The sequence below is a fragment of the Lepidochelys kempii genome, chromosome 14, assembly GCF_965140285.1.
Source record: "Lepidochelys kempii isolate rLepKem1 chromosome 14, rLepKem1.hap1, whole genome shotgun sequence".
In the NCBI taxonomy this organism is placed as follows: domain Eukaryota; kingdom Metazoa; phylum Chordata; order Testudines; family Cheloniidae; genus Lepidochelys; species Lepidochelys kempii.
The window spans coordinates 1,480,725-1,507,104 of record NC_136393.1 but is presented as its reverse complement, the minus strand read 5'-3'; the positions used below and the strand labels follow the sequence as shown (position 1 = coordinate 1,507,104).

General features: G+C 52.4%; 1 protein-coding gene across 9 annotated transcripts in view; it reads left to right on the top strand.

Annotated features, from left to right (window-relative positions):
• The window catches only part of RBFOX3 (RNA binding fox-1 homolog 3), a 352,510-nt gene that overhangs the window by 247,481 nt on the left and 78,649 nt on the right, over positions 1–26,380 (top strand). For 4 of the 9 annotated variants that reach the window (XM_073311003.2, XM_073311004.2, XM_073311002.2 and 1 more), the window contains 2 exons: positions 17,723–17,767; positions 21,209–24,638. In XM_073311003.2, the coding sequence (XP_073167104.1) occupies positions 24,621–24,638 (18 nt within the window). In that variant the 5' untranslated portion in view covers positions 17,723–17,767; positions 21,209–24,620. The remainder of the gene's footprint in view (positions 1–17,722; positions 17,768–21,208; positions 24,639–26,380) is intronic. The other 5 variants (XM_073311008.2, XM_073311006.2, XM_073311011.2 and 2 more) reach the window with 3 other exon arrangements.

The following is a 26,380-nucleotide window of genomic DNA, read 5'->3' as shown; positions in this document are numbered from 1 at the left end:
TACAAGACTTGTACAGATTGTTTAGCATAAGTAGCTAACACATATTTCAAGAGACCATTCAAGGTGAAGAATATGTGTTAACTTCTTATGATTATTTCCCTCCCCTCCTTGGCTCTGTAGTGACACATTGCTTCCACCCAGACAGTTGTAACACACACACCTCATGTCTCCAGCTCTGCTCAAAGAGCAGGTTTTAACCCTTTTGCACCCACTCCGGAGCATCCTTAGTCACGTATGTCACTGCCATGCGTCTCATTCATAAAAACACCACAGAAAATGTCCACTGTCCCATTCCTGTCCTCCCAAGGCTGCCAGTGCCTTTGCCTGCCTGTGTTTGTGCTTGTGTCCCAGCGAGGGGGGAGGACTTTGCAGAGCAGGGAGGAGGAAATCTCGCTCCTTGGATGCTTTACAAGAGAATAGATAAAACCCTGGATTCCTGCAAAAGGGCTGACTGACTGCAATCTGTGCTCTGGCTCCCATCACAGCAGCTCAGGGGAGATGGGCAGCGGAATCAGCTGTGCTAGCAGGAGTCCCAATTGAGTAAAATACCCAATTGAATTGATTTCACTTACAGTTGGAAAGTCTATTGGCAAAGCAAACTGTGTTATCAGCCTGAAATGAGCTGAAAGACGGGCTCCTCCAGAGAACACATCGGGGGCTGCACTCCTGCGTGCTAGGCTGTGTTAACCAGTCACGCTTCCCCCAGCACACACTCATAAGAACGGCCACACTGGGTCAGACCAAAGGTCCATCTAGCCCAGAATCCTGTCTGCTGACAGAAAAGGAGTACTAATGGCACCTTAGAGACGAACCAATTTATTTGACAGTGGCCAATGCCAGGTGCCCCAAAGGGAATGAACAGAACAGGGAATCATCCAGTGATCCATCCCCCGTCACCCATTCCCAGCTTCTGGCAAACAGAGGCTAGGGACACCAGCCCTGTGCTGGGCCTTGTGTCATCAGAATAAAAAAGCAAAATGAGCTGTTTGTGCATCCTGCTCTTATACGGACGTTGCTCCAGGGGCTGTGGATCCCAGCCACCCTTCCATGGTATCCAGCCCCCTGTAGGGCGAGAGGAGCAGGAATTCTGGGCTAAGGGCTGTTTTCCTCTCCCCAGTTTGCCTTCCTTCTCTAGCCTTGCCCTCCAGAGCCCCACGTCTCCCTCTTTCCTCCCTCTTAGACCTGTAGCCCATGCTGGCACTTCAAGCATTGTGCAGCTGGGGTGCTCAAGAGAGACTCCCAGAGCCCTGGGGCTTAGTGTGGTCTCTGTACGCTGCCAGAAAGGTTAAACAAGGCCTAGGAATAAAACTGCTCTGCTTTGCGCAGCAGGGTCCTGCTCTGTGCTCTGTTCCTGCAGGGAAGACTGGTCCCAGGCATGGGAGCACAGCCCTTACCTGCATTTCAAAATTGCCTAGCACAGCCCAGACTGGGCCAGTACTGAGGCCCCCAGCACCATTCCAAACCCATGCCACTCCTCTGCAGCCTGTGTTCATCTGCCTGGCCTCAGCCAACCCTGATGTGATGTCTCACACTGCACTGTGCCCCAGCCAGCCTGAAGTTACTTGGGCCCACGTGGCAAAGGCTGGCTTCCAGGACCTGATGGTGATGGGAGTGTAATCACAATAGAAAGAGTGTGACCACGGTGAGTGGAAGTCTGCCCCTTGGAGCTGTGTTTGCAGATGGGCAGAGGAGAATGTGCTGAGGCCAGTGATGTGGGAGAGCTCCTGAGGAGTTAGGGACAGCTCAATGAGTGCTTGACAAAGCGCAAGACCAGCTCTGTAATTAGAGGATGAATAATTAAAACTACATTGGAAACATCCACCTTGAGCTGGCACTGTGCCATGTACGCAGGGGAGCCAGGCAAGAGACTTGGGGCAGGGACTTCTCAGGGTGAGTGAGGCTCTTCAGTGTTTCCCTGTTCTCTGCACATGTTCAGGGTTCGGAAGTGCCATGCTGGCGTGAGAACATAGAGATGTCTGTGAAATAACCCACAGTGGAAGATAACATGTGTGAGCCAGGGCAAATTCTGCAGTAGCTGCACAGCAGGCTTTGAGAGGTAACCACAGGCTCCCTGACATGTCTGGTACCAAGGGTGACAGTGGGCATGTCTGCACAGCGAATGGGAGGTGCGCTTCCTAGCATGGGGAGACAGACTCATGCTAGCTCTGCTGGAGCCAGCCTGCTAAAAATAGCAGTCTAGACATTGAGGCATGGGCGGTGGCTTGGACTAGCCACCTGCACTGGACCCAGGAGCTCAGGCAGCCTTGGACGTGGGCCGCTGCCACAGCATCCACACTGCTAGTTTTAGTGCACTAGCTTGAGCAGAGGTACTGGGAATCCCACCTCCCAGCTGCAGTGCAGTCCCCTCAGGGCAAGAGTGCTGGTCTAGACAGACCATCAGCACTGTCACCACTGTGGCATCTGGCCTTGGTCAGGGCAGCACTCCCCCATAGCTAGTGCCCGAGCAGCTGCACTGAGGGGACTTTCACACATATCTCAGTGGGAAATGGAGACCCTGACGTGGCTTCTCCGAATTTGGCTAAGTGTGGTATCAGGCAGTGGCTTCCCCTGTGTCTCCAGGAGGGAATCAGTGCTAGCTCTTGTCACCCCTCTCCATTTTATGTCCCAGTTGCTCATTATCTGGCAGAGGAAAGAATCAATTAGCTCTTGAGCTTGAGTTCCATGACATGTCATCAAGAAATAAAGTGACAATCCCCCTGTGCTGCAGGTACTTTAATTCCAGTGTTACTGAGATAACCTGCCCTGGGGCAGCCCACAGGAGCCCTGGAGCCAAACCGCCCGGACAGACCCAGACCCTCCCTCGCCCTTCCACAGGAGAGGGTGTGCTTCCAAAGAGGAATCCTGCAATCCCTCCCCTGTCCCAGAGATACAGGCCAGCTGGGCAGCAGAGCACTGATGGAGGCCCCAGGGCTAGTTGCCTCTATTTGGTTACAGGGAGATTGTCGTGTCTGATAGACCCCAGCTCAGGTGAGCCAAATGCATGAAAAGAAAACAGGGAATTGCCAAACCTGCTGGTGCAAAATCTTGACTTGAGCTCCCCCTCTATTCACTGGCTGGGTGATACATTGAGGCCCAATTTATTACTGAGACCAATAGCTGGTTTTTCCAGTCGTTTGTTGTGGGGCTGGAAGAGGAACAACCTGACTTCTGTACAGGCCTGAGTCAGTCCTAGACGTGGGTGCGAGGAGCGGGCTCTCTGCACCATGAAGTCTGATGTGGCTTCAGATGTTGATTCTCCAGGGGTTAATAAGTGGACAGTGCACTTAAAGGACCAGATCTAGCAGGGGATTTTCAAAGCATCTCCATGCTTTCAGAGCACAAGCCCCAGTGAGAGTCAAGGGTTAGGTTTCCAGTGGGGTTTGTGCTCGTAAGGCACTTGGGTGCTTTGAAAACGTACTCCTTGTTCTCAGCGAAGTCAAGGCTCGCTCCCTGCCATGGATCTGGCCCCGGATAGGGCACTGTTTAAAATTAGGAGGAAAACAGTGTGTCAGGGTAGAATAAGCCTCCTTCCAATGCACTAACACAGCCCAGAGGCTATGCAAGGGGCAAATGGTTCAGGCAGTGGGGTGCAGCTGGTAAGTGAAAAGTAATGCCCAGTGGCAAAGCTCTGAAGAAACGTTGCCTGGAGGCGTCTGCTTGCCCAACCCGCACCAGCCATGGAAGAGGCAGAGGATAGACAAGACTAGGGAAACTCCCCTGGGAGATCCTATTGCACTATGGTGCATCCCAATCTACAGCAGCGTGCCCAGGGCTGATACCTCTCTTGAGAAATCCAGCAGAGAAGGGCAAAGAAGGTGGTCAGGACTCCAGGCAGGATTTAAACCAAAGCTAGGGGAAATAGACCAAATTCCTTCCTGGTGTAGCTGCACTGAGGGCTCCCAGCCCCAGATTCACGGGGGAGTGCAGCACATGCTCCAACTCCAGGCCAGGGAAATTGGGATGATATAGAACATCTCCCCAGTGCAATAAAAGAGAGGAAAGGCTCAGACCATGAAATCTGACCAGCACTTGTGTCCCATAGAACACCAGGGAAAAGGGCCCTTGTGAAATTAAAGGACAGCACATTTCCAATCAATAAAAGAACATGGAGCTTTATGTAACATATGGGCAGCCTGTGGGATTCCCTGCTGCCAAGGGCAGGGGAGACCAATACTGTGGCTGCATTTCTCAAAGAGTTCAATACCATTGTGACCACTAATGATATTTGCAGGTATGCAATTTAAATAAAGACGGGGCTAATCAAATCTCAGGCTATGGGCCATAGGGCTTTCAGGAAGGCGTCAGGAAGGAACGTTCTGTCCCCGGGGCAGCATCACATCGTTGGCCAGGTGTGTTATTGAGGGGTTTCTCCTCTCTGTGAAACAGGGGAGGCTTCCAGGCTAGGTGGTCATGGGTCTGAGTTAGGCCTCACAGTTGCATGCCGCTGGGTGGTTTCTCTCTGGTAGAATTTAGCTTGTTTAGAGCACAAAGAGCTTCTGTGCTGCTGGCTCTAGCAATTGCAAGGGATAATGAGTAAAAAAATCCCCCCGCACTCCCAGAAACAGCGTGAGTGGAGGTTCCACAGCCTCCTGCCGATGAAATGATGATTAAGGGGTCTTACCCTATAAGCAGACAGCCATGTTGACCTTATTTAGGATTCTAATCAGTTTGCCCCCTGCATGATTAATTGAGATGCTTTGCATTGATTTTCCGTGAGACAGGAGCAGCTAAGGTGGGATTCGCAGAGACGCCTGCAGAGAGATCCCCAGGTTTGTCTGTGGAGCTGGGAGATGCTGAGCCAGACTGAGTCTTGCTGCCAAGGAGAGGAATAGTTCCTCTCTGCTGCCTGCTTAGCCAGTTGCTTGAGGTTACTATGATGGCTTTGCTTCCATGCTTCATCTCACCCCTGTGTTTGCAGAATGCTGGATGCTAGATAAAAATCCAGTGGGGTGGAGAGCCCAGCTAGTCGCCAAGGCATGTGCAGAGAGGGCTAGCACACTAGGAACAGCAGTGCAAGCACCCAAAATGCCGTAGGGCCAGAAGAAACTGGCACAAGGTCTCTTGTGGTGGCTTAACATACCCCCACTCCCCCAGGGGTGCCATGTACTCCTAGCCTAAGAGAACACGGGGTGGCGAGTGCTAGGGCAGCGACACTCAGGCTGAGGCTCGCGAGCCTCCAGTGGCTCTTTAATGTGTCTCCTGCGGCTCTTTGCAGCCCATGATATTAAAACACTGTGTGGTTTCCTTATGAACCAATCAGGAGGCTTTTACTGTGTTATTAACCAATTGTAATTGATAAAATAATAATGCTTGGTCAGTCACTTTGCTGTGAGAATAATATATGTAATACAAAATCTAACTAGTTCCCTGGCGTGCTGTTTAAATAGGAGTACACTGCTCTATGGTAAATGAAGCAATGAATTCACACTCCTGTGGCTCTTTTGGGTAATGTGGTTTCTAGTTTGGCTCCTGAATCACTGAGGTCTGAGTATCACTGAGCTAGGGGAAGACATGGAGCTAACTCGTGGCCATTGGCAGGGCTCTGTGTTGGGAGCAGTGGGGAGCCATGCTGTCCTAGCAGGTGTGCTGGGGGCTGTTGGTCTCCAGGATGAACAGTGCCTCCCAGAACTGATAGAGGGTACAGCATACGCTCCCCTGTGGGCATGGGAGTGAAGGCTGGGGCTATGGCCTTGCCTTCCCACCCATTCTAGGAAGGCTGGCAGTAGTAGCCCGCAACAGTCTACGTGCACCTGCATGTGGGTCAGTCATATGACACACGAGAGAGCACCACAGCCTGCACTAGACAGCCTCTGTACCTTGGGGGTCAGAATATAGATGTGGCAGCATGCAGCCCCCGTGGATGCAAGGGTGCTTGATGGTGAGTGCAAGTGCTCAGGCAGCATGATGTGTGCTGCCCTCTGCCTAGCTCCTTCACCTGCAGGAGGCGGCATCCACAGATTGTGATGGATTTTGACTGCATTCAGTGGGTCTGCACGAACATGCCCATCAGATTCGGATCCCTGCATGCTGGAGAACTTGCGGGCAGGCCAGCTCACTCCATTTTTCCTGGTCGTCTGTCCATGCTGCTCCCTAGGAGAGGGCTTCCTGGGACTGTCCCCCTCTCCCCCACACAACCCCCCAAGTCCTAGGAGGCATGTGTCTCTGTCAGAGCTTTCTAGGGATTGCGGGATATTCATGTGACCCTCACAGGAGTGGGACGGCTGTGGCTGTGCAGAACCCCACAGAGCTCTCAAGGTTTGCTACTTGGTATCCCTCCTTCTCTGCTGATAGCTATACAGGAAAAGTTGTGTGCTGGGAGAGCCAGCACTCTCATCAGTAAAACAGCCCTTCAGTTTCCTTTTCCCCCGGCAAAGCTAAAGAAAAGCCTCTTGTGTTGAAGGGTCTAATGACGTGGCCTTCTCCCCTCTGTCCCCGGTAGTTGGCCAGCCGCATTGCTGGAGCCAGGTACCTCTCCCATCCTGAGGAAAATGGGACTCCAGGAGGGTCTCTGGCTGAGTCCCTTAGGGTTCTCTGGTGGGCTTGTTCCAAAAGCAGCCAAGCTTTCGAAGGGGCTGAAGAAGTGTGTCCATCCAAAGAACGATGTTTCCCCTCCCCGCGCTTCATCCCCTCAGTGCAGAAGAGATTCACCTCTCCCCCGCTGCTGGGATCCATCTCTCTCTCCTGGCTGGCCGTCACAGCTGCTTTTCTGGTATCCGTGCCCTCAGAGCAGGATGGTCAGGCTGGAAGCTCTTGCTCTTGCTGTTTTTCCCCTTTCTGTCTTCCTTTCCTGGCATGAACCATTCCCTGCTCTGAGTTCAGGTGGATCCAGAGTTCCTCCAGGACCAGGGCAGCCCCCTTGCTACCTCTCAAGCAATCGCACTCCTTGGCAGCAGTGAGGTCTGTGGCACTTGAGAGGTCACACACGCAGGTGATCCAGCAAGTCACCTTTGTAGGAGTCTTTATGTTCTCTCCCAAGTCGCACCAAGCAGGGTGTCTCCAAGGTCATTTCTGGCCTGGACAGGGAACAACTGAGGATCCACAGTAGATCCTTTAAAAAGGGAAATGGGCAGGATTTTAAAAACATCTATTTCTAATTATTTTTGCTGAAAATTTGGGACTAGGCAGATGTTAAATGAATTGGGCAAATATTAGGAAAATAAAGAGCAATTGGAAAGGGTTCAAACAACTATAGCTTATAAAAAGGGCTGAGTCAGACCCCTCCAACCACCTAGTGGCTGCATCCCCCAATTGCTGTCCCCAAGCCTGCCTGTCACGTCCCTCCTGTTCATTGCGCCTGCACACCTGTTGAGTCCTGGCTTTATTGGACTGAGAGTTCCGTGGGCCAGGGACTCTGTTGTTCTGTTTGTGCAGTGCCCAGTCAGTATCCGTGGAAAGGGCACTATCCGCTCACTTCAGGGCACCCGTGTTCGGATCACAGCTCAAGCCTCCTGCATGTATGTCCTGGAACTGCCACAGAGGCATAATTGATAGCTCAAGAGACCCAGGGTGCATCCCCAGAGATAGGACGGGAGGTGTGGCCCAATACGGAAATATAAGAGGGGTCGTTGTGGCTCAGGATTGAGGGCCATCACCAAAGCTGTCTGGGCCCCAGGACTGGAATAGCAGGCAGGCTGCAGGTCAGGATTGAAATGCCTCCCAGGCAAGGCCGTCCCTACCCATACGCAAAGTACGCAGCTGCATAGGGCCCCAAGAAATTTGGGGCACGAAATTTCCTGGTGCCCTGCTCAGCTGCATGCTGCTCCATCCCCTGCTTCGGCTCTTCCCTGTGGCCCCTGCTCCGCCCCAGCCCCACCTTTCTCTCCACAAGTCTGGAGCTGTGAAAAGCCAGCCTGGCTATGTCATAGCAAAATGCCCTCAGCTCCTCCCTCTCATGTTGATCTGTGCTGCATCTGTGCTCCAGGCAGAGTCCATGTCACCCTCTCTCTCCATCCTGGAGCAAAGGCTGGCCGAGCTGTTGGCAGCCTGCTGGCTCTGTTCAGGCCACTAGCATAGCTGCAAAGTGTCCATCATGCTCCTCAGCTGATAGTCACAGAATCTCAAGCTGCTTGTTCAGCTGCTCCAGAGCACTGGGCATGGAAGGCTGTCTCTTGGAATATGAATGGGAGACTTCATGGCCAATGGGAGTTTGGGCCATGCTAGTGAGCGATAAGGCCCCGGGGAAGGTCCAAGGGGCCTTATACACCATTTCCAGAATGTCTTCCCTGTGCCAGAGTGGAGCACTGGAAAGGGTTTGGAAGCAAATTGCTGAGCAGGTGAGTCACCCTGGACTGGTCCTGGTGGACTTGGAACATTTTCTCTTTTTATGGCCTGCCATTTGGTCCAGCAAGCGAAAAGGAAAAGGGCTTGGTGGCCACGCTCTCACTCAGGAAGCCTGTCAGCATCACTGCTGAGAGTTACTAGCTCCTTTTTGGAAACATCCCCAAGGTCTGGGATGAAGCGCCTTCCCGCCCTGTGCACCTCTGCCTGTGAAAGTCGTTAGTTAACTAGCATTCCTGCCCACCAACTCCCCAACTCCCCTGTGACATGTGGAAGCAGACAAGCTCGGGGCTGTGCACCCATCAAATCTCAGCAGGACTTGGGTGGAGACCTCTGGCTGCTGCAGGTTGTGGTGCTGGCGGGTTGGTAATGGGCCCATCTCCCTCTGACTTGGTCCTGAACTCGTTTGTCACTCTACTGCTAGGGCAGGGGTGGGCAAACTTTTTGACCCGAGGGCCACATCTGGGAATAGAAATTGTATGGTGGGCCATGAATGCTCACAAAATAGGGGTTGGAGTTCAGAAGGGGGTGAGGGCTCTGGTTGCAGATGCAGGCTCGGGTGGGGCCAGAAATGAGGAGTTCAGGGTGTGGGAGGGGGGTGCGGTGTGGGGGTGAGGGCTCTGGCTGGGGGTGCGGGCTCTGGGGTGGGGCTGGGGATGAGGGGGTTGGGGTGGAGGAGGGTGCTCTGGGCTGGGATTGAGGGGTTCGGAGGGCGGGAGGGGGATCAGGGCTGGGGCAGGGGGTTGGGGCACGGGGAGAGGCTCAGAGGTGCAGGATCTCGGTGGCACTTACCTCAAGTGGCTCCAATAGGCAGCGGCATGTCCCTTCTCCAGCTCCTATGTGGTGGTGTGGCCAGGAGGCTCTGCACGTTGCCCCGTCTGCAGGCACCATCCCTGCAGCTCCCATTGGTTGTGGTTCCCGGTCAATGGGAGCTGCAGGGGCAGTGCTTGGGGCAGGGGCAACATGCAGAGAAGAGGCCTCTGGCTGCCCCTAGACCCTGCTCCCCGGCTACAGTGCCGGAGCAGGGGAAGCCCCAGAGCCCACTCCCCAGTGCGAGCTCGAGGGCCAGATTAAAACGGCTGTCAGGCTGGATTCGGCCCATGGGCCGTAGTTTGCCCACCCCTGTGCTAGGGGATGCTCTGCTGCTGCTGGTGTCATTTTTTTGAATGAGGTCAAAACCAAAGTAGTGACCATCTGTGGTCGTTAAAGATCCCGCGGTGCTTTTCACAAGGGGCAGGGATTTTAAACCCCTGGTCCTGACCAGAGTACAATCTGGCTGCATATGTTCTTTCTACAAATCCAGCTGCAGTGCCAGCTGAGCATGGGATTCTTCACTTTGGGCTCTTCTAGCTCCTTGCTTAGTGCAGTGAGCTATTAGTCCTGTCAGCCAGCTGCCGCATCCCACACAGGAGAGGTAGCTGTATTCTGTTGTCAGTGCAGAGACCCCTGCAGGTATTCTCTTGTTTTGAGGGGGCAGACTGTTTTGCCTTCCATTAAATGATGTAAAATGCAGCCAGTGCCGCATCAGTGAGAACTGGTGATAAGACAAAAGGCACAGCATGGTGTGGTCCTTTTAACAAAAGGCGTGATAGAACTTTGAGCTCTTTTTATTATTCCGGCCAATGCAGCGGCAAAGGGCTAGGGAAGAAGTCCCGTGCTGTAGCTCAGGTTATCACAGCAAGTTTGATTTCTCTTTCACTGGATTCCTGTCTGGTGGCCCATCCGCTCCGCTAATTATACACAGAGCTAGTCCTGGCCTGGGTCCAGTTAACTTACAGCAGTCCGTTCCCATGGCACCTGACTGGACCTCTTGCCAGTCTTTTCTGGTGCAGAGTTTATCTTCTGGCCCTCAGTCATTTGCACAGGATATAGTTTGGGCATCTGCAAATTCCTGTTGGAGATCCCTTTATTTCTGTGCATTTCCTGCTTTTAGTTTCTGTCTCTGTTTTGAATCTCCATCTGCTTGTGCATTGTACGGAGTATTCTGAAGCAGATTCACACAGCAAATCCAATGGCTCTGCCTTCCCTCATGTAATGTACTGTAGTTCTCTCAGGCACTCCCAGGTGCCTGGCTGTGTTGTGTAGCACTTACGATCCACATCCGTTCCCAGATGGTCGTTCGATACACTCCGGTTGATAGGTATTTCTTGGTGGGGTGTTTCTACCATGTTAGCATGTCCTTTGGTGCTCATCGTTTCTCCGAGATGTGATGATGCATTCCTGGGTGGGGTGGGGCATGTGCAAGGTGTTGTACAAGCATGTGGCATAACACATTCCTTGATTGACGGAGCTGGTTACTTAGGCTTCCTTTGTTCTTGTTTATGGCTGATATTTCTCTTTCTTCGAAGGGAGAAAGATGACACACTATCTTCCGCCTAAAACCTTTCCCCTTTCTCCAGCAGCACTTCTGCCATTTACATTAAGGGCTATAACGGGTTGGAGTAAATGGAGCAGGTCTGCAATTAGTTTTCAAAGTACTTATCTCATTAAAGTAAATGAATTATTGATTTAGTGACACTCATGCTTTTAGTGAGCGGCACGGTGCCATCACCACTCTGTTCCCTGGCTCACGGAAGCAATGGCCGGCTCAAGCAAACTTGCTTTGTATGTGGTTTTTACATTTTTTAAATATTTCCTGCTTGTTTTGGGGGGTTTGTAATTAAAGTGGCTCCATGTTAGAAATGAGAGCCCCATTTATGGGAATGCAGGCCTGGGGTGCCCGAGGGGGTGTCCCTCCTGCACAACAGGACAGAGATACGACACGAAGCTGTAGGTCTGGGCAGCACAGATGGCTGAGGGGTGACCGGGCTGTGGGGAGAGCTCTGCACTGCCTTATGGGAGATGCTGGGTTGAGAAGCAAGGTCAGGAGCACTCCTTTCACAGTCCTCTGGCATGTCAGGGAGCAGACTCCCTAGGAGTGATGGGGATTGGACGGCTGCAGTGCTGGGCGGTACCTTCTGCCAGCTGATTCCTGGAGTGCCAGCAGTGCCCTCTGAAAGATGAGTTTCCAAGGAGGAAACAGACTACATGCTGGCATGAATCACTGATGTTGCCTTGATGCCTGGCAGAATGGGAGAGGAGGTGGCTAGGACTCTGCTAGCTCTATATAGTCCTCAAACCTGGACAGTCAGGGTCTAGGGTCAAGCCCCTGGTCTCATTGGCTCAATGTATGGTGTTTGGCCAGTTACCACCACCCCACCCTGCTTCCCCATCTCACGTGTGTGGGGGCAGGGAAGATGGGGTCACCAACCTGGTGTCAGCTGCTGAAACTGTCAGCTCTGAGGGAAAAGCATGGCTGCGGGCGTGTGAGGCCCTAAACCAGCCTTGCTAAGCCAAGTGCTTATGGCTGAATCGCACACCCAGCCCCCCGCCCCCCTGCAACTAACTCATCTCTTTCCCACTTCTTTGTACAGAGATTTAACCTCTGCCAGGAGATAAAATACCCCATGAATGGGAACCACCTTTCTCCCCTCTTTCGTTCTGTTCCAAACAGAACTGAGGGTGTCACCTCAGGGAAGAGGCAAAGAAGGCAGGACTGCCTTTGGTACTCTCTAGGCAGGGCCCATTATGGTGCCCTGACCAAGGTGGGGTCTTAGAGTTGCTGTAATAAATAATTTGAAGACACAGTCCAAGCCCAGCTCCAAGGGCAGAGAGCATTGCTTTGGTGTGATGTTGGAATGTCAGGTCTGTGAACTAGGGGTGGATAGCGACATGTGCACTCAATGTCAGTTTCACATCATTATTGACCCTGCGATACAAGCGGATCCCACACCAATTTCCTAACCTATTTCACAGACTGTACATTTGGCAATCCCATCTTCCACCGCCGAAGTGCAGCCACTTCCAAGGGGAAAGGCAGTAGCGGCTTAAAAGCCCATAGCAGCGCTACACAGCATCTTAGGACAAATAGTGAAGGCTACAGTAACCAATTGGAATGCCAGGGAGACTGTAGGTAGCAGGACACATAGCAATTGCCCGAGTTGGAATTTAGTTGGGACACTGGATTTAACATCCACAACTCTTGAGTTTGAATGCTGTAGGCTTTATAGCGGATCTGATAGATGGCGCCTTAAGCACCTTACTGTGCCCTGGCACCAGGCTGGGACCTGGGCTCTGTAAGGACTATTAAGGAAGAGCATTACCTGTTGAGTCTACATTTCCTGCCCCACCCTGGATTTCCTTAGGGGGCATCCCATCCAAATAGGGACCTGGCCCTTCTTACTTTGTGAGCTCTGATATGGTCCTGGCTAGCGAGGCTACAGCTGAAGGCCCCTCTGTGGTGATGGCCAGAGCAGTGGCCATTTTCCAAGCAGACTGTGTAGGGACACTCCTGGGGGCATTCGGCACCAAAAAATTACAAATTCGGCAAGTTTTGTTTGTCAAAATAACACTACATAATCATGCCAGTTTCAATTATTTTGGTAATTTATTTCAAAATACCTGTCAGCTAGTACGTCTGTAACAATACACAGACACACAAATTCCCCCAGTAGTAGAGAGTTGAAGAAACCCCTATGACAACCCAGCTCCTGTTTCTCTGCCCCTTTCCCCTCCCCCCTCCCAAGCCCAGCCAGGGGGCCAGGCACCCACAACACTTCCCCCCCACAGAGCCCAGCTGCTCCCCACCCCCAGCCCAGATACCCACACCCCTTCCCCAAGAGCCCAGCTGTGGCCCACCAGCCCAGACACCTGCCTCCCTCCCCCACAGAGTCCAGGGATGCAGAGGGAGAAACAGCCAGATGCTGGGTCCCAGGCTTGCATGGCGTTTCCGTCTGCTTCCTTGGAGTGTGCTGGGAACTGCAGCTGCCAGGATCCCTCTAGTTCCCTCCCTCCCCGCAGCAGTGTCTTCTGTGTGGGAGCTGGGCTCTGCCAGGTCCAGTGGCCCCTAGTGGCGGCCAGCAGCAGTGCAGCCTATTTCTGTGGGGGAAAGGAAATTCTGTGAGCTCATTAATTTCTGCAAAATTCTGCATCGTGCAGTAGCACAGAATTCCCCCAGGAATAGTAAGGAGCTCTGAGCAGTGGGAGGGATGAACAAACTTGGGGCTTCTTGAGGCACTTGTGGGGTTTGTCCCAAGCTTGGCTGGGATTTGTGGGAGGCACAGGCTGAATTTTCTCATTAAGCAGTGCAAGTCAGGGACTTGGGGAGGCCTGCTGATGGGTTCTGAATAGAGGCCTTCACCATGATCCTCGGGGAACAAGCCTAGGGTAAAGCAGCTTGCACTTCTGCCTTTCTAGGACTGACACTCAGAAAGAGTGGTGCAGGGCACTCAGTAAACCCTGACTCATCTTGCTAGGCCCTCTGGCAAGGAAGAGTCTCCCTGTTTGGAAGCAGGGGAGGTGGGAATCTCAATGCCTGTGGGTGAAGGAAACAGGTGAGCTCTCTCCCCCTGGCAGCCTTCTGCTTTCTCACACACCTTGGGCAGTGCCATTCTGCCAGCTCAGCTGAAGCAAAGGCCTGCCCGCTCCTCTGCCAGCACCCTGTACTTGCTGAGCCTCTGCCACCTTGATTAGCTGCTGGGAATGTGGCTTTTTTATCTTTCTTTGTTTAAAAAGAAAACCCTTCTCATTTAATTAAAAGTGTTGACATTGTGCCTGGCCATCCCGCCCGCCAGAGAACGCAGTTATAAATTAAACATTAAAACTTTAATGGCCCATAAAGAAATATTCGCCACTGCTTATATATAGAGAGGATATAAATAGAGAGGTTTGCTGCGGGTAGGGTCAAGTTATTATTTTTCCTTAGCCAGATAATCTTTGCTAATGAATTTAATTAAAAGCAAAATTAATTTAGGATTTGGGGGGGCGGGGGGTGGCTTTAAAACATCACTTAGCACGCTGCTGGTAAATTTCCCAGCAAGGCTGAATGGGAGCCTTCCCCCAGTGAGGAGCCAGCAGGGTCGCCCCATTCTACCACGGGGGAGATTCCACCTCTGTCAGGCTGCACACATGTTGGGCAGTCCTAGGGAGATGCCCAGAGAGCTCCCTTCTGCCTCCCCCTGCATGGAGCTCGGAGGGTAGTTTCCATGGCTCTGCCAGGGGGAGCTGTTTTAACCAGTGTCACCAGGACTGACTCTTCTGAGTTCATAATGAGCAGCTCGCTATTTCTGAGCCTCCCAAGGATCGTTTCATGTCCAAGTAAAGGCCCAAAGCAAGCTCCTGTCACCCCGTAGCACCTGGACAGGCAGCCCAAGCTGGCGCGAATGCAGCTGCTCAAAACTAGCTGTCTCCCTCCTCAACTGCATAAACCTCCATGGTTCTTTTTGTCCCCCTGGGACTCTCAGGATCCATTGAGGCTTGCAGAAGCGCATTCACCCCTGCCCTGAGCACATCCCCTGTACACACTGCTTCCCAGAGCATGCCTGGGGTGAGATCTCCTGGGCACCTCTGCAAGGGAGTGGGGTTGGAGTGTGCCCTAAGGTGGGCAGCCCAAAACCTCTCTGCTGCAGCCTGGCATCTTCCATCACTGGCTGTTTTTTCAGGGGAGTGAAAGCAGAGACTCCCCTTCTCCCAAAGAGAGTGGAGAACCTGACTGGGTGGGAAGTGGGGATGTGCCACACTGCTGGAAGTCTGGCTGTGCCTGTCACCTTTAATTGCCTCCCTGCAGCAGATTGAGGGAGCCCATTTACATTGGTACTAAGCACAGAGAGCAGCTCTTGGGCAGCAGCTTTTGAACTGCAAAGCAGCACTCGCATCTCCTGCGGGCCGCTCTTTGCCCGGAGTTAATGCTGTGCCTTGGCCTTCCTGCTCCTGCCCCAGCAGATACTGCAGGGGTGGCAGGTCACAGTCTCTCAGGCTGACCCAGTCCCCCAGTGAGTTGCCTGCCCGTCCACTGTTTCCTGAGCGCCGTGGCCTCAGGTCTAGTTGTGAGGGGTTCTGAGCAGGCGCAGACTCAGCTGGCTTCTTCCTTGACTGAGACTTGTTTGGGAAATGAGATTTTACCCATCACTGCACTTCCCACAGGAGAACAAGCAGCTTTCAGTGATACATCTTCAAACACACTATCTGAGTGCCCAGCGAATCCAAGCCCCAGCTCTCAGGATGATGGCCACGGACTGGAGGTTTCTCTTCACCCCTGTTCCAGTAGTCTCCAGTGACCAGTTTACTGGTGAAACTGGGCACAGCCTGCAGGAGGTGTCTGTGAGCTCAGAGAAGCAGGAAGGAGTTTGGAGGAGCAGAGTGAGAATGGGCTGGATCAGGAGGTCAGTGGGAGCTTTGAGATTTCAGTGACACAGCAGCTCGAGGGGGCTCAACAGCCAAGTCCCTTGCGTGAGGCCCTGCAGAGTAGGGGATTATCTTGTCCCCACTGGGAATTACAGTTTCTGGAAAACATGCTTTGCCCACGTGGCTTTCCTGAGTTTGTCATGTTACTGGCAGGCCAGGCTGGGGAAGAGGAAGCCGTTTCAGGCTGGTGAATGTGTCTGGCTGGGTTAGAGCTATCTGGAGGGTTTTTATCCTAAGAGTGCTAATGGAAGTCCTCCCCAGCCTAATGAGCTGTGTTCCTCCATGAATCTGATTCATTGAGGCAGGAATTACCATAATTGATTATCCTGCTGCGTGGCTGAAAGCCCTGTTTGCTAACAGAAGTGCCTGGGAATCACTTCCATTCCTCCAGCACAACAGGGGAGCCCTCCGCATGCTCTGTATAGGGCGTATGCACAATCGCAGCAGCATCGGTGGGGCCAAAGTTCTCGAGTGGATCTAAGTAGTCATCCCTGGGGCAGCACAAAGTCCTGCAGTGATCCCAGCGTAAGCAAGCACAGTGTTTCAGCCCTTGGCTCTGCATGTGTAACTCACTGGCCAGTGTCATGTGGCACCCTCTGCACCCAACTCATAGAGGATGGGAGTCTCCTATGGTCACTGGCTAGTGAACTTGGATCCTTTCTCAAGCCATGGTTTCTGCTCTGCAGGTCGCCAGTTCAGTCCTCGATGTTCAACAAGATGGCAGCTGTCAGGCATGCCTCCACCTGAATCCAGTTCCTTTCTCCTCTGGCCTCCTCTCCCTGCTCGCAGCCCTTCCCCTCTCTGTAGCTTGAAGTGCCATGTGGCTGATCTTGTGATTGTATTGCCAGTCTCACAATGTAGGTATTCTTCTCAAAGCTCCCGCTTCTGGAGTCAGGTGTTTATGTGAGAACTGCAGCTTTGGTTTTCTAGCAAGCTGCAAAATGTGACCCCTAAGGGCTCAAAAGCCAGAAGACACAGAAAGACCCCAACTTTTTTATTTTTAAAATCTCATGATTTGGGTGGGATGGGACTGAGGGGCATTGGCAGAGCTGTGTTGGGACCCAGTACAGAGCAGTGGAGGGGCAGGGGGTGCTGTGGGTCCAGGCTGAGGGGCATTGGCAGAGCTGTGTTGGGACCCAGTATGGGATATGGTAGACTGGTGTGGAGAAAGTAAATAAGGAAGTGTTATTTACTCCTTCTCATAACACAAGAACTAGGGGTCACCACATGAAAGTAACAGGCAGCAGTTTAAAACAAACAAAAGGAAGTATTTCTTCATACAACACACAGTCAACCTGTGGAACTCTTTGCCAGAGGATGTTGTGAGGGCCAAGACCATAACAGGGTTCAAAAAAGAACTAGATAAATTCAAGGAGGATAGGTCCATCAATGGCTATTAGCCAGGAAGGGCAGGGATGGTGTCCCTAGCCTCTGTTTGCCAGAAGCTGGGAATGGGCAATGGGGGATGGACCACTTGATGATTCCCTGTTCTGTTCATTCCCTCTGGGGCACCTGGCATTGGCCACTGTCAGAAGATGGGATACTGGCTAATGGACCATTGTCTGACCCAGTAGGGCCATTCTTATGCACATCTTTTAACTTTTAAAACAGCAGACAGTACTGTACAGAACTAGTATGGGGAGAGACAGGGCTGCGGGTAGAGACTGATGTGCACTTGCAGAGCTATGGGAAGGCCAGAATAGAACACGGTAGGTGCAGGTGCTGCAAGTCAGGATTGAGGTGTATTGATAGCATAGACTGGACTCACAGACCATGCTGGAAGTGCGTTGACACATGGGAGACGTGCGGCACCAACCTGCATCATGTCTGGCTCCACATAGTCCTTTCAGCTCTTCACTGCTTGAGTGCGAAAATCCACCAAAAACTAGATCTAGAAGATGCTGCTTCTGGTAGTGAAATATACGACGTGGAATGTGCCTGTATGGCATGGACTTCAGTCCGCCCAGGAATGAACCTGAGCAGCCTGACTGCTGGTTCCTTGGTGTTCTTTAGAAAAAACTAAAATGTCTCGTTCACCCTTTGAAACGTGGAGAGCAGCAAGCGTTTAACCAGGGCAGGTTTCCCGGAACTCCTAGGGAGATAATACTTCGTATTCAAAAATTTTGCCAGTCAGTGAGCAAATGGCATTGACTGTAAGCAAGTTAGCGATAATGATCATTGATTTTAATTCTTCTTCTTTCTTTCTTTCTTTTTCTTTTCTTAGAGAGTCCAGTGTGCGCACCACAGGGGAAACTTTGCTGAATAAAAGGTACAAAGACACTTTCCTTTTCTGAATAGATATTGAGAGATAAGAATGTGTTTTTTGTGTCTCCGGCAGCTACGTCTGGGGTCCCCATTTACTCATCTGTGCAGCATGTGCCAGTGCGCTCTGATCTCCAGGCCTGCTGTGCTGGGCTGATACCAGCTGCTGTGTCTCTGCCTTACTGGCACAATCCACCCTGTTGCTCCACAGGTTATGGGTTAAGCAGCTGGATCACACATGTGGACTGGGGAGCTGCTAGCTGGAGAAAGCGAGGTGGATGGCCTGCTTGGTTCCCTTTTGTCTGCCACTGCTGCTGGATGTAGACAAGTAGCTTTTCATAGCTCCAACCAGTGGCAGGAGGCTGAGACTTTCTGGAATGGTGCATGCAAGTGCAGGGAGCTAACTGGGGGATGGGTCTCTGGAGAGGAGGCTTGGCAGCTGGCATGGGTTAGGGATGTTGTGCCCATGAGTTGCTTTGTGCGTGCTGACATTGCTGACTCTTCGTGCTGTATACAGCTATCAAGAATGAGCTGTGCAGGGATTTGTTGAGAGCGCTGGGGAAGTGGGGGTATCGTATATCTTCATCAAGCGCAGTGCTGGGGCAACTTCCGCTTTTCAGGGAGGCCCCTGCTTTCTGTACCCAGTGGTATGTAATCTATCACTTAAATCAGCTTCTGTACTAGGTGAGGGCAGATAGCTAATGTGATGCTAATTGTTAAAAAAGGCTCCAGGGGCGATCCTGGCAATTACAGGCCAGTCAGCTAATTTCAGTACTAGGCAAATTGGTTGAAACTATAGTAAAGAATAAAATTATCAGACACATAGATGAACACGATTTGGGTTCCACATGAAGAGTCAATGTGGCTTTTGTACAGTGAAATCCTGCCTCACCAATCTATTAGAATTCTTTGAGGGAGTCAACAGGCATGTGGACAAAGGTGATCCAGTGGATATAGTGTACTTGGAATTTCAGAAAGCCTTTGACAAGGTCCCTCAGCAAAGGCTCTTAAGCAAAGTAGACAGTCATGGAGATAAGAGGGAAGGTCCTCTCATGCATCAGTAACTGGTTATAAGACAGGAAACAAAAGGTAGGAACAAATGGTCAGTTTTCAGAATGGAGAGAAGTAGCTAGTGGTGTCCTCAAGGATCTGTACTGGGACCAGTGCTATTCAACATTTTCATAAATGATCTGGAAAAAGGGTTAAACAGTGAGGTGGCAAAGTCTGGTACAAATGGTACAAAATTACTTAAGATAGTTAAGTCCAAAGCAGACTCACTGCAAGAGTTACAAAGGGATCACACTAAACTGGGTGACTGGGCAACAAAATGGTGCATGCCAGTGAAATTCAATGTTGATAAATACAAAGCAATGCATATTGGCAAATATAATCCCAACTATACATACAAAATGAGGAGGGGCTAAATTAGCTGTTACCACTCAAGAGAGAGATCTTGGCGTCACCGTGGAGAGTTCTCTGGAAACATCCACTCAATGGGCAGCGGCCAGCAAAGAAGCGAACAGAATGTTGGGAATCATTAAGAAAGGAATAAATAATAAGACAGAAAATATCCTATTGCTTCTATATAAATCCAGGGTACGCCCACAGCTTGAAAACCACGTGCAGATGTGATCGCCCATCTCAAAAAAGATCTGTTGGAATTGGAAAAGGTCCAGAGAGGGGCAACAACAATGATCAGGGGTCTGGAACAGCTTCCACAGGAGGAGAGATTTTAAAAACGGAGACTTGTTCAGTTTGAAAAAGAGGCAACTTTTTGATTTAATTGGGGATTGGTCCTGCTTTGAGCAGAGGGTGGGACTAGGTGACCTCCTGAGGTCCCTTCCCACCCTGAGATTCTAGGATTCTACGACTAAGGGGGGATACGACAGAGATCATAAAATCGTGACTGGTGTGGAGAAAGTGAATAAGGACCTGTTGTTTACTCCTTCACATAACACAAGAACTAGGGGTCACCTGATTAAATTAATAGGCAGCAGGTTTAAAATGATCATAAGAAAGTACTTCTTCATACAACACAGTCAACCTGTGGAACTTGTTGCCAGGGGATGCTGTGAAGGCCAAAAGTATAACCAGGTTCAAAAAAAGAAACAAGAGTGAGGCAAAGAGAGCGGACGTTGGCTCCAGTCACAGGCACGATTTCTAATAAAGGCAGGGCTGGAAGAAGGGCTTAGTAGTGCTAACAGGCAGGGTCAAGGCCCCAGCTCATTAACATCTAGACTGGCAGCCCCAAAGGGTTCAGGCCCCTTTATATACCCCCAAGCAGGCAGAGCACCTAGACCTCCCCACCGCTCAGCCTCTCCAGCCCATTCTTTGCTCAGTGACAGTTTTGTGAAGTAGACGGGTGCCCCATGGGAAGAATGTTCTCACCCCAAGTGGTGTCACGTGCATCAGAGACGAACACCGTTTGGCCATCCTGGCCTGGGGCAGTTCGGAACCAGAGACCTGGCTCCCACTCCCATTCCCAGCCTCTTGAGCAATCAGTCCCCCGCTGCCCTGCAAGGACAGTTCCCAAATCTGCTAAGAGCCTGATGCGATAAGGAGCTCCTGCACAGTCACTCAGGGAATGGCTTCAGTGGCTGGACCTTTTGCAGAAGTGCATTTCTAAAAGAGCTCCCATTTGAAAGCCAACTTTCAGGTCTTGTAGGCTGGTGGCTAAAACCCACTGACCTTGTGTGTGATTGTCCCACCTCCTCCGATATCCCGTACTGGATGGATTCTTAACCAAACTCAGCTGTGTCTATAAGTAACACTCATCTACCTTGATATAGTGCCCTTTGTACTAAGGGACCCTAAACTGTGCAAGCAGTATACTCAGCAATCTCTCCCCTCATCCCTCAAATGTAGCTATCTCTGGGGTGGAATGTACCAGCCATTTCTGCAACAACAATATTTCAAAACAACAAATGCAGCAGAGGGAATTGAAGGAAGGCAGGATGTTTGCTTGGGACTTTAGAGTCCATAACACTAGCAAAAATTGCCGAGAGATATTTAGGGGTAGATTTTTAAAGAGTTGCAAAAAAAACTTTAAAAAAATGGAATTGTACACCCAAATCAGGTTTTAGATGCTTACTCAGATATTTGCATATGCATATACCCAATTCCTGTCTGTCTATACAGGCTTGTCCCACAAAGATAGGCATGCATTGTGGCGTGCACCCGTGGGTCTCCTTTGTAGAATACGTGACTCTTAGTAAGTGCCAGTCTGGTCTCTGTCTCAGCCAGCGATACTATATTTTGCTGCTCAGTGTCCCTCTGGGGCTGTTCTGGGCTACAGGTCCAGGACTGGCTCACATGTGACAAGCACTACCTATTCAATTACCAAGGCCTCATCCCCAGGAGGTCTTGCATCCAAGCACAGGTCTAGCCCCTACCTGCTGAGATGTGCTCGGGTCCCAGCACAAGGCATCTGGCCTGTTTCTTCCTGTAGAGAAGTCAGGATGGTGGGTTGGGGAGATTGCCATCGACTCCACGGCTCCGTAATGCCCTGCCTCGGACAGAGGGAGCAGCAGGAGAGCCTGGGCCAGGCAAGGCACAAACCGAGTTGGGAACAGCAAGGTAAACACTGTCAAACAGGAACTAACCGTGGTTTTGTGGTCAAGTGTATTATGGTGATTTGTGTCAAAGGGTCCCAAAGTAGTGACGTAAGGTCATACCCAGGGATCCCTTCTAATGCCCACTGAGAGCCAGCCACCTCCCTGTTCAACACCACACGGTTTAGATGGGAAGGGAGGAAGCAGAAGTAGAGGGAGTCAAATCCCTGCTGGTAATGCTGGCCATGGAATAGCTAGGAGAAGAAAAAAAACCCACAGCCAAACAGTGACCTGCCTGTCTCTTAGCCTCTTCTCCCCAGCAGACAGCGCAAAATCTCCCTCTGCTGCATGGGCTCCCCTTTCTGACCTGGGGAGTCTTGTTAAGGGGAGAAAGGTTTATTTCTAGGCTGTCCTATGGTCCCTCTCACAGACACTGAGGGCTTTAGGCTTGTGTCCCTGTGGCAGGGAAGGGTTCCTGGCCCCCTCTTACAGAGGGGGAGGGAACTTACCCAGGAGCCCATGTGAGGATGTTGCACCCAGTTTCCCCTTGACTCACTCTAGGTCTTCACCACCAGGCCCTCCTCAATTTTTGTGGGGGGGGAGCAGCAGTGGGGACTCGCTCCCCGAGGTGAGGGGTGCAGCTGTGCTTGCAGGGCTCTGGGAGGATGCGGGGGGAGGCCTTGGACACCAAGGTAGGAATGAGTGAAAACCTGGGCTCTCTTCCCCTGCCTGCCGTGGTGGTTCTTTTGCTTGATCACCCTCTCCTGGTGCTGAATTATTAAGTGTGTTGTTTTCTTTTATTGCTGTGCTGGAGGAGAACTGCCTCACACCAGCCCCGCTTTGAATGTGATTATGTGCTGCGGGGGGGGGCTGTCAGCGGCAGCTGGGCCCCACAGAACTATCTTCCCGCCCTTGCACGCCTTCGCCTTCCCTTGCTCTTATTTATTTGCCTGCTCCTGCAAGTGGCTCAGCGCGCATGGTCCCCTCTCTCCGCGGCACAGTGGGTCCCTTGGAGGACGGGAGATTTAGTGTCTGAGAGACATGCTGCCCTGCCTGCAGAGCTGCTGTACCCGTCGCCTTGGCTCAAGGGCCTGCTCCGTGCAGGGATTGTTTATCTTACCCTGAGGATTCTGCTACTTTCCTCTGCGGGATGGAGCGTGATCCATAACAGGGCTTTGCCCCAAGGCCAGGCTCCTCCAGAGAAACAGGGAACTTGCCAGGGCAGCAGCAGGGCTCAGGCAGGCATGTGGTAATTCCCCAGAGCCTCTCATTGGAGCAGCAGGGCATTCCTGGGGATCCAGGCCCCATCTCAGGCTGGAGGAGGCGTTGCAGGCGTGGTCGGGGCAGAGCAGCATGCAGGAGTGGTGGAAGCACAGCACGGGATGGTTATTTTATCGTAATAGCCCCTTGGCAGCAGAGCTAGACTGTCACGATTCTGCCCTTCCCCCGCCTATCCCACGAGGGCCCTGTGCAATGTGAAAAGCTACCACACAGGGGCCTTGTCAAGTCCCCGTCGTTCTGTCCCTCAGCAGGTCAGAATGTCCCTAGAGCCATCCCGAAGGAGAACTGAAGTGCTTCCACCAGATCCATTTGTTTGCACTCCTCTGGCCAGAGCCAGCCCATCCCTTTGCCCCTGCACTGCCCCCAGCCTAACAAGTGCCTGGCCCTCACAAGTCACTGGTGGGGCCAAGCTGCTGAGCTCTAGCCATTCCCTGGACTTAGAACTGGCCGTTGGGCTGGGCTGGGCTGGGCTGCCCGGGGCAGGTGAATGAGCGAGCGGGGTGCAGTGACGGAGTCCGAGCGGCTGGGCTGGGCTGCCCACAGCACATACCCAGGGCAGGTGCCTGCTCTGCATGGGTTCCCAGCTCTGCCTTGGACTCTGTGGCTGAGGGCAGCCCTTTGAACTCAGCCCCTCGGTTCCCCCAGGGGCGTTATTGCTGTTTAAGATCACAGAGTAAAGCATTGTTCAAGGGTTGCCCCTTCCCTTCCTTAGGCTCACTAATCTCAGGTCCCCCAGCCTCCGGGATCAGGCTTTACCAAGGCTGCTCCTGCTTTTCCTTCCTGCCTCCCACCCCACATCTGTCTGGTCTAGTTAGGTTGTGAGCGCTTCAGGATAAGGACTCGCTCACTGTCTGCAGCGCCCAGCACAATGGGGCCTCGAGGTGCTGCCCTAATCCAGGCAATAATAATTATTCCAAGAATTTTCACTCCCTAAGCAGCCTCGGAAGAAGGGGTTTGTGCAGAAATGACCGAGGCCGTAGCCGTTAGAACGAGAGGGCGGGGGGCTCCTGTAATGACCTCTCTCCCTTGGCCAGGGGTGGGGCAGCCACTATCCATCCTGGCCCATGAGAAGCCAGGAGCTGGGCCTAGCTCAGGCTGTCAACCTTGGATGCTGGCTGAGCCTGACCCAGGAACAGGAGAGGAAGAGGAAAGGAAAAATCACTCCTGCCAGAGAGCAAGCGCAGTCAGAGCTGGCTGGCACCTCGCAGGTTAATTGTGAGAGCAGCCGATTCCCTTATTGACAGGGTAGCTTGAAAAATGCTGAGGCAGGACATCCATTGCACAGAGTGTCGGAGCAGGAGCCTACACTCCCAGCTCCCTGCCATGCACGCTCTCGCTCTCCCCGCCACACGTTCCCCTCCCTTCCCCGGCAGCCCATCCAGCCCCTTACAACAAACCTGGCAACTTGGCCCCCAGTCCTTCAGCCTGGCTCCTCGCCGCTGATTGGCCTCACACTCCCAGCCTGAGTCCAGCAGCCCCTGCACTCCCAGCCAGCTGTACTCTACCTCCGCAGGAGGAACAGGTCCAGCCTCGCTCGCTTTTTCTCTCTTCCTTTTTCTCCTAAGGACACCCAAGAGGATTTATTTTTGGTCCCTCCCCCCGTTTTTAATATCGAATCAGCTCCCCTCACCCCCACCCTTCCTCGCTCTGTGACTCGTGCTTGGGATCTGGGGGCTCGCTCCTTTCCCCTGCCCAAGTTGGAATCCTTTCTCCGATCCTCGCACCACGAGCAGCTGAGCACCAGCATGATGGACACTGATGGCCAGCTCTGACGTGCATGGCGGCCTGTGGCGAGTGACCGCGCTGTGCCGGCGAGGGACCCGAGGCGATAGGGCACTGCTGCCAAGCCACCCACCAGCACAAAGCCCAGAGAAATCCCGGGAAGAGAGAGACTGCGAGGGAGCACAGTGCGGGTCACCTCCGCCAGCTGCACGGGGAGTGGAAGGGGAACCCCACACCCTCTCATTGCGCTGCTAGGCCAGCTCACCTGATTGCTCCTCTCTGGTGCTGCACATCCCCGCTGCCGACATGATGATGTATTTCTGGGTAGGTACCAAACACAGGATTTTCCCCTTTCTTTACTGGGAGCTGGGGGCTGGTTTGTTTCACAGCATTCTTGCTTCCAGCTTCTGGAGCTCTGATGCCTGCCAGGGAGATGCTTTCTTCTTCCAGCAGGGATCTCTCTGCTTCCTGGCTTCCATACAGCCAGAGGGGATCAGGTGTCTGCCTGTTGGAGGCAGGCCCCCAGGAGCAAGGAGATGGGAGCTGTCTTCCCCCTCCCAGAATGGGCAACTCCAGCATGGGAGCTGGGCAGGGCTTCCTGGTTTGAATTCAACTAGCGAAAGGCCTGGTGACCCCTCCCCTCTAGGAAAGCTTTCTGAACAAATCCTGACCCAAAGTTCTGCCTCTTCCTGCAGCTGTCCCCTCTGAGCCCCAGGCTCACTGCGGGCTTTCTATAGCACAGCCCTGGGGGCTCTTAGACTCAGAGCTGTTCTCTAGGCTCTCTGCAGATCACCAGGTAACAGGCCACGGGATCTGGAGGTCCTGCTCAGAGGCATATCCCTCCACTAGGAAATCTTTCTGCACCTGTTCCACCCAATCTCCCCTCACATCACTCTCTGGAAGAGGAGTGGAGGATAGTTAGCAGAAGCAGCAAATCTTTGGCTGCTCAAGAGAATTTGCTTTGTTGTTTGGTTTGCTTTGCTCAGAAGAGGCTTGTGCTGTAGGTGAAATGCCAAAAGTACTTACCCAGGGATGGAACCCTAGAGAACGTGGCCCAAGGTGGGAGTGTCCTGGAGAAAGGGGCATCTGCTGCTGCTTGTTTGGCCTGGCTCTGGGAAGTTCCTCCTTCGTCTCTGTACCCAGCATGTCTGAGTTTCCCATGCTCCTTTCAAACAGCTCAGCTTGACTGGCAGCAAGTCCTGCTGGAAATAAGGAAAGAGGCCTCTCAGTTATGAGTCTGTGGTATTCAGGCAGCAGCCCAGCGAGCAGCTGCAGGGACGTGGACTGGCCTTGTCCTTAAGGCTTTGGACAAGAAACTTTAAATGTAGCTTGTCCAATAGAGCACAGAGGAGGGGCATATGAACAGTGGGAGCAGGTATTGGAAGAGCATGTGAACTGACCTGAAAGCACCTTCACAGGGAGCTTCTAAGGCCAGACAGCCAGAGGTTAAAGCCAGGGCAGTTTGGCCAGATTCAGGAGAGAATGAAGTAACAAGCTGAGGAAGCAAATGGGCTTGAGACAAGAGCAGCAGACAGCATTCTTGTGCTCTGCCAGGGCCGCCCTTCTCTGGGAGTGCCATGAACTTACCTGGGGGGTGGGGCCTCTGGAAGCTCAGTGGGGTGCCTCCTGGCTTTTTACATTGGCTTCTCCCTCTTTCAGGGCAAGTTTACACTATGGCCTAAGTCAATCTTACTTACATCGCTCAGGGGTATGAAAAAGCTGCCCCCCAAGTGACGCAAGTCTTGTGCTGTCCACAATGGTGCTATGTTGGCAGGAGACACTCTCCTGCTGACACAGTTTCCGCTTCTTGCCAAGGTGGAGCAATTATGCCGACAGGAGAGCGCTCTCCCATCAACATAGCGCGTCTTCGCCAGACAATGCAGCTACACCAACGTAGCGCTGTCGTGTAGACTTGCCCTGAGTCTGCCTCTCAGATTTCCCATGAGATAGGGTGGGCAGGGGGTGGAGGGCAGGGGGTTCTTGGCTCTCTGGGCATAACCTCCTGCTTATTTCACATGGTATAAATGGCTGTGGTTAGTGCTTCTTTCCCACCCCCACTCCTCACC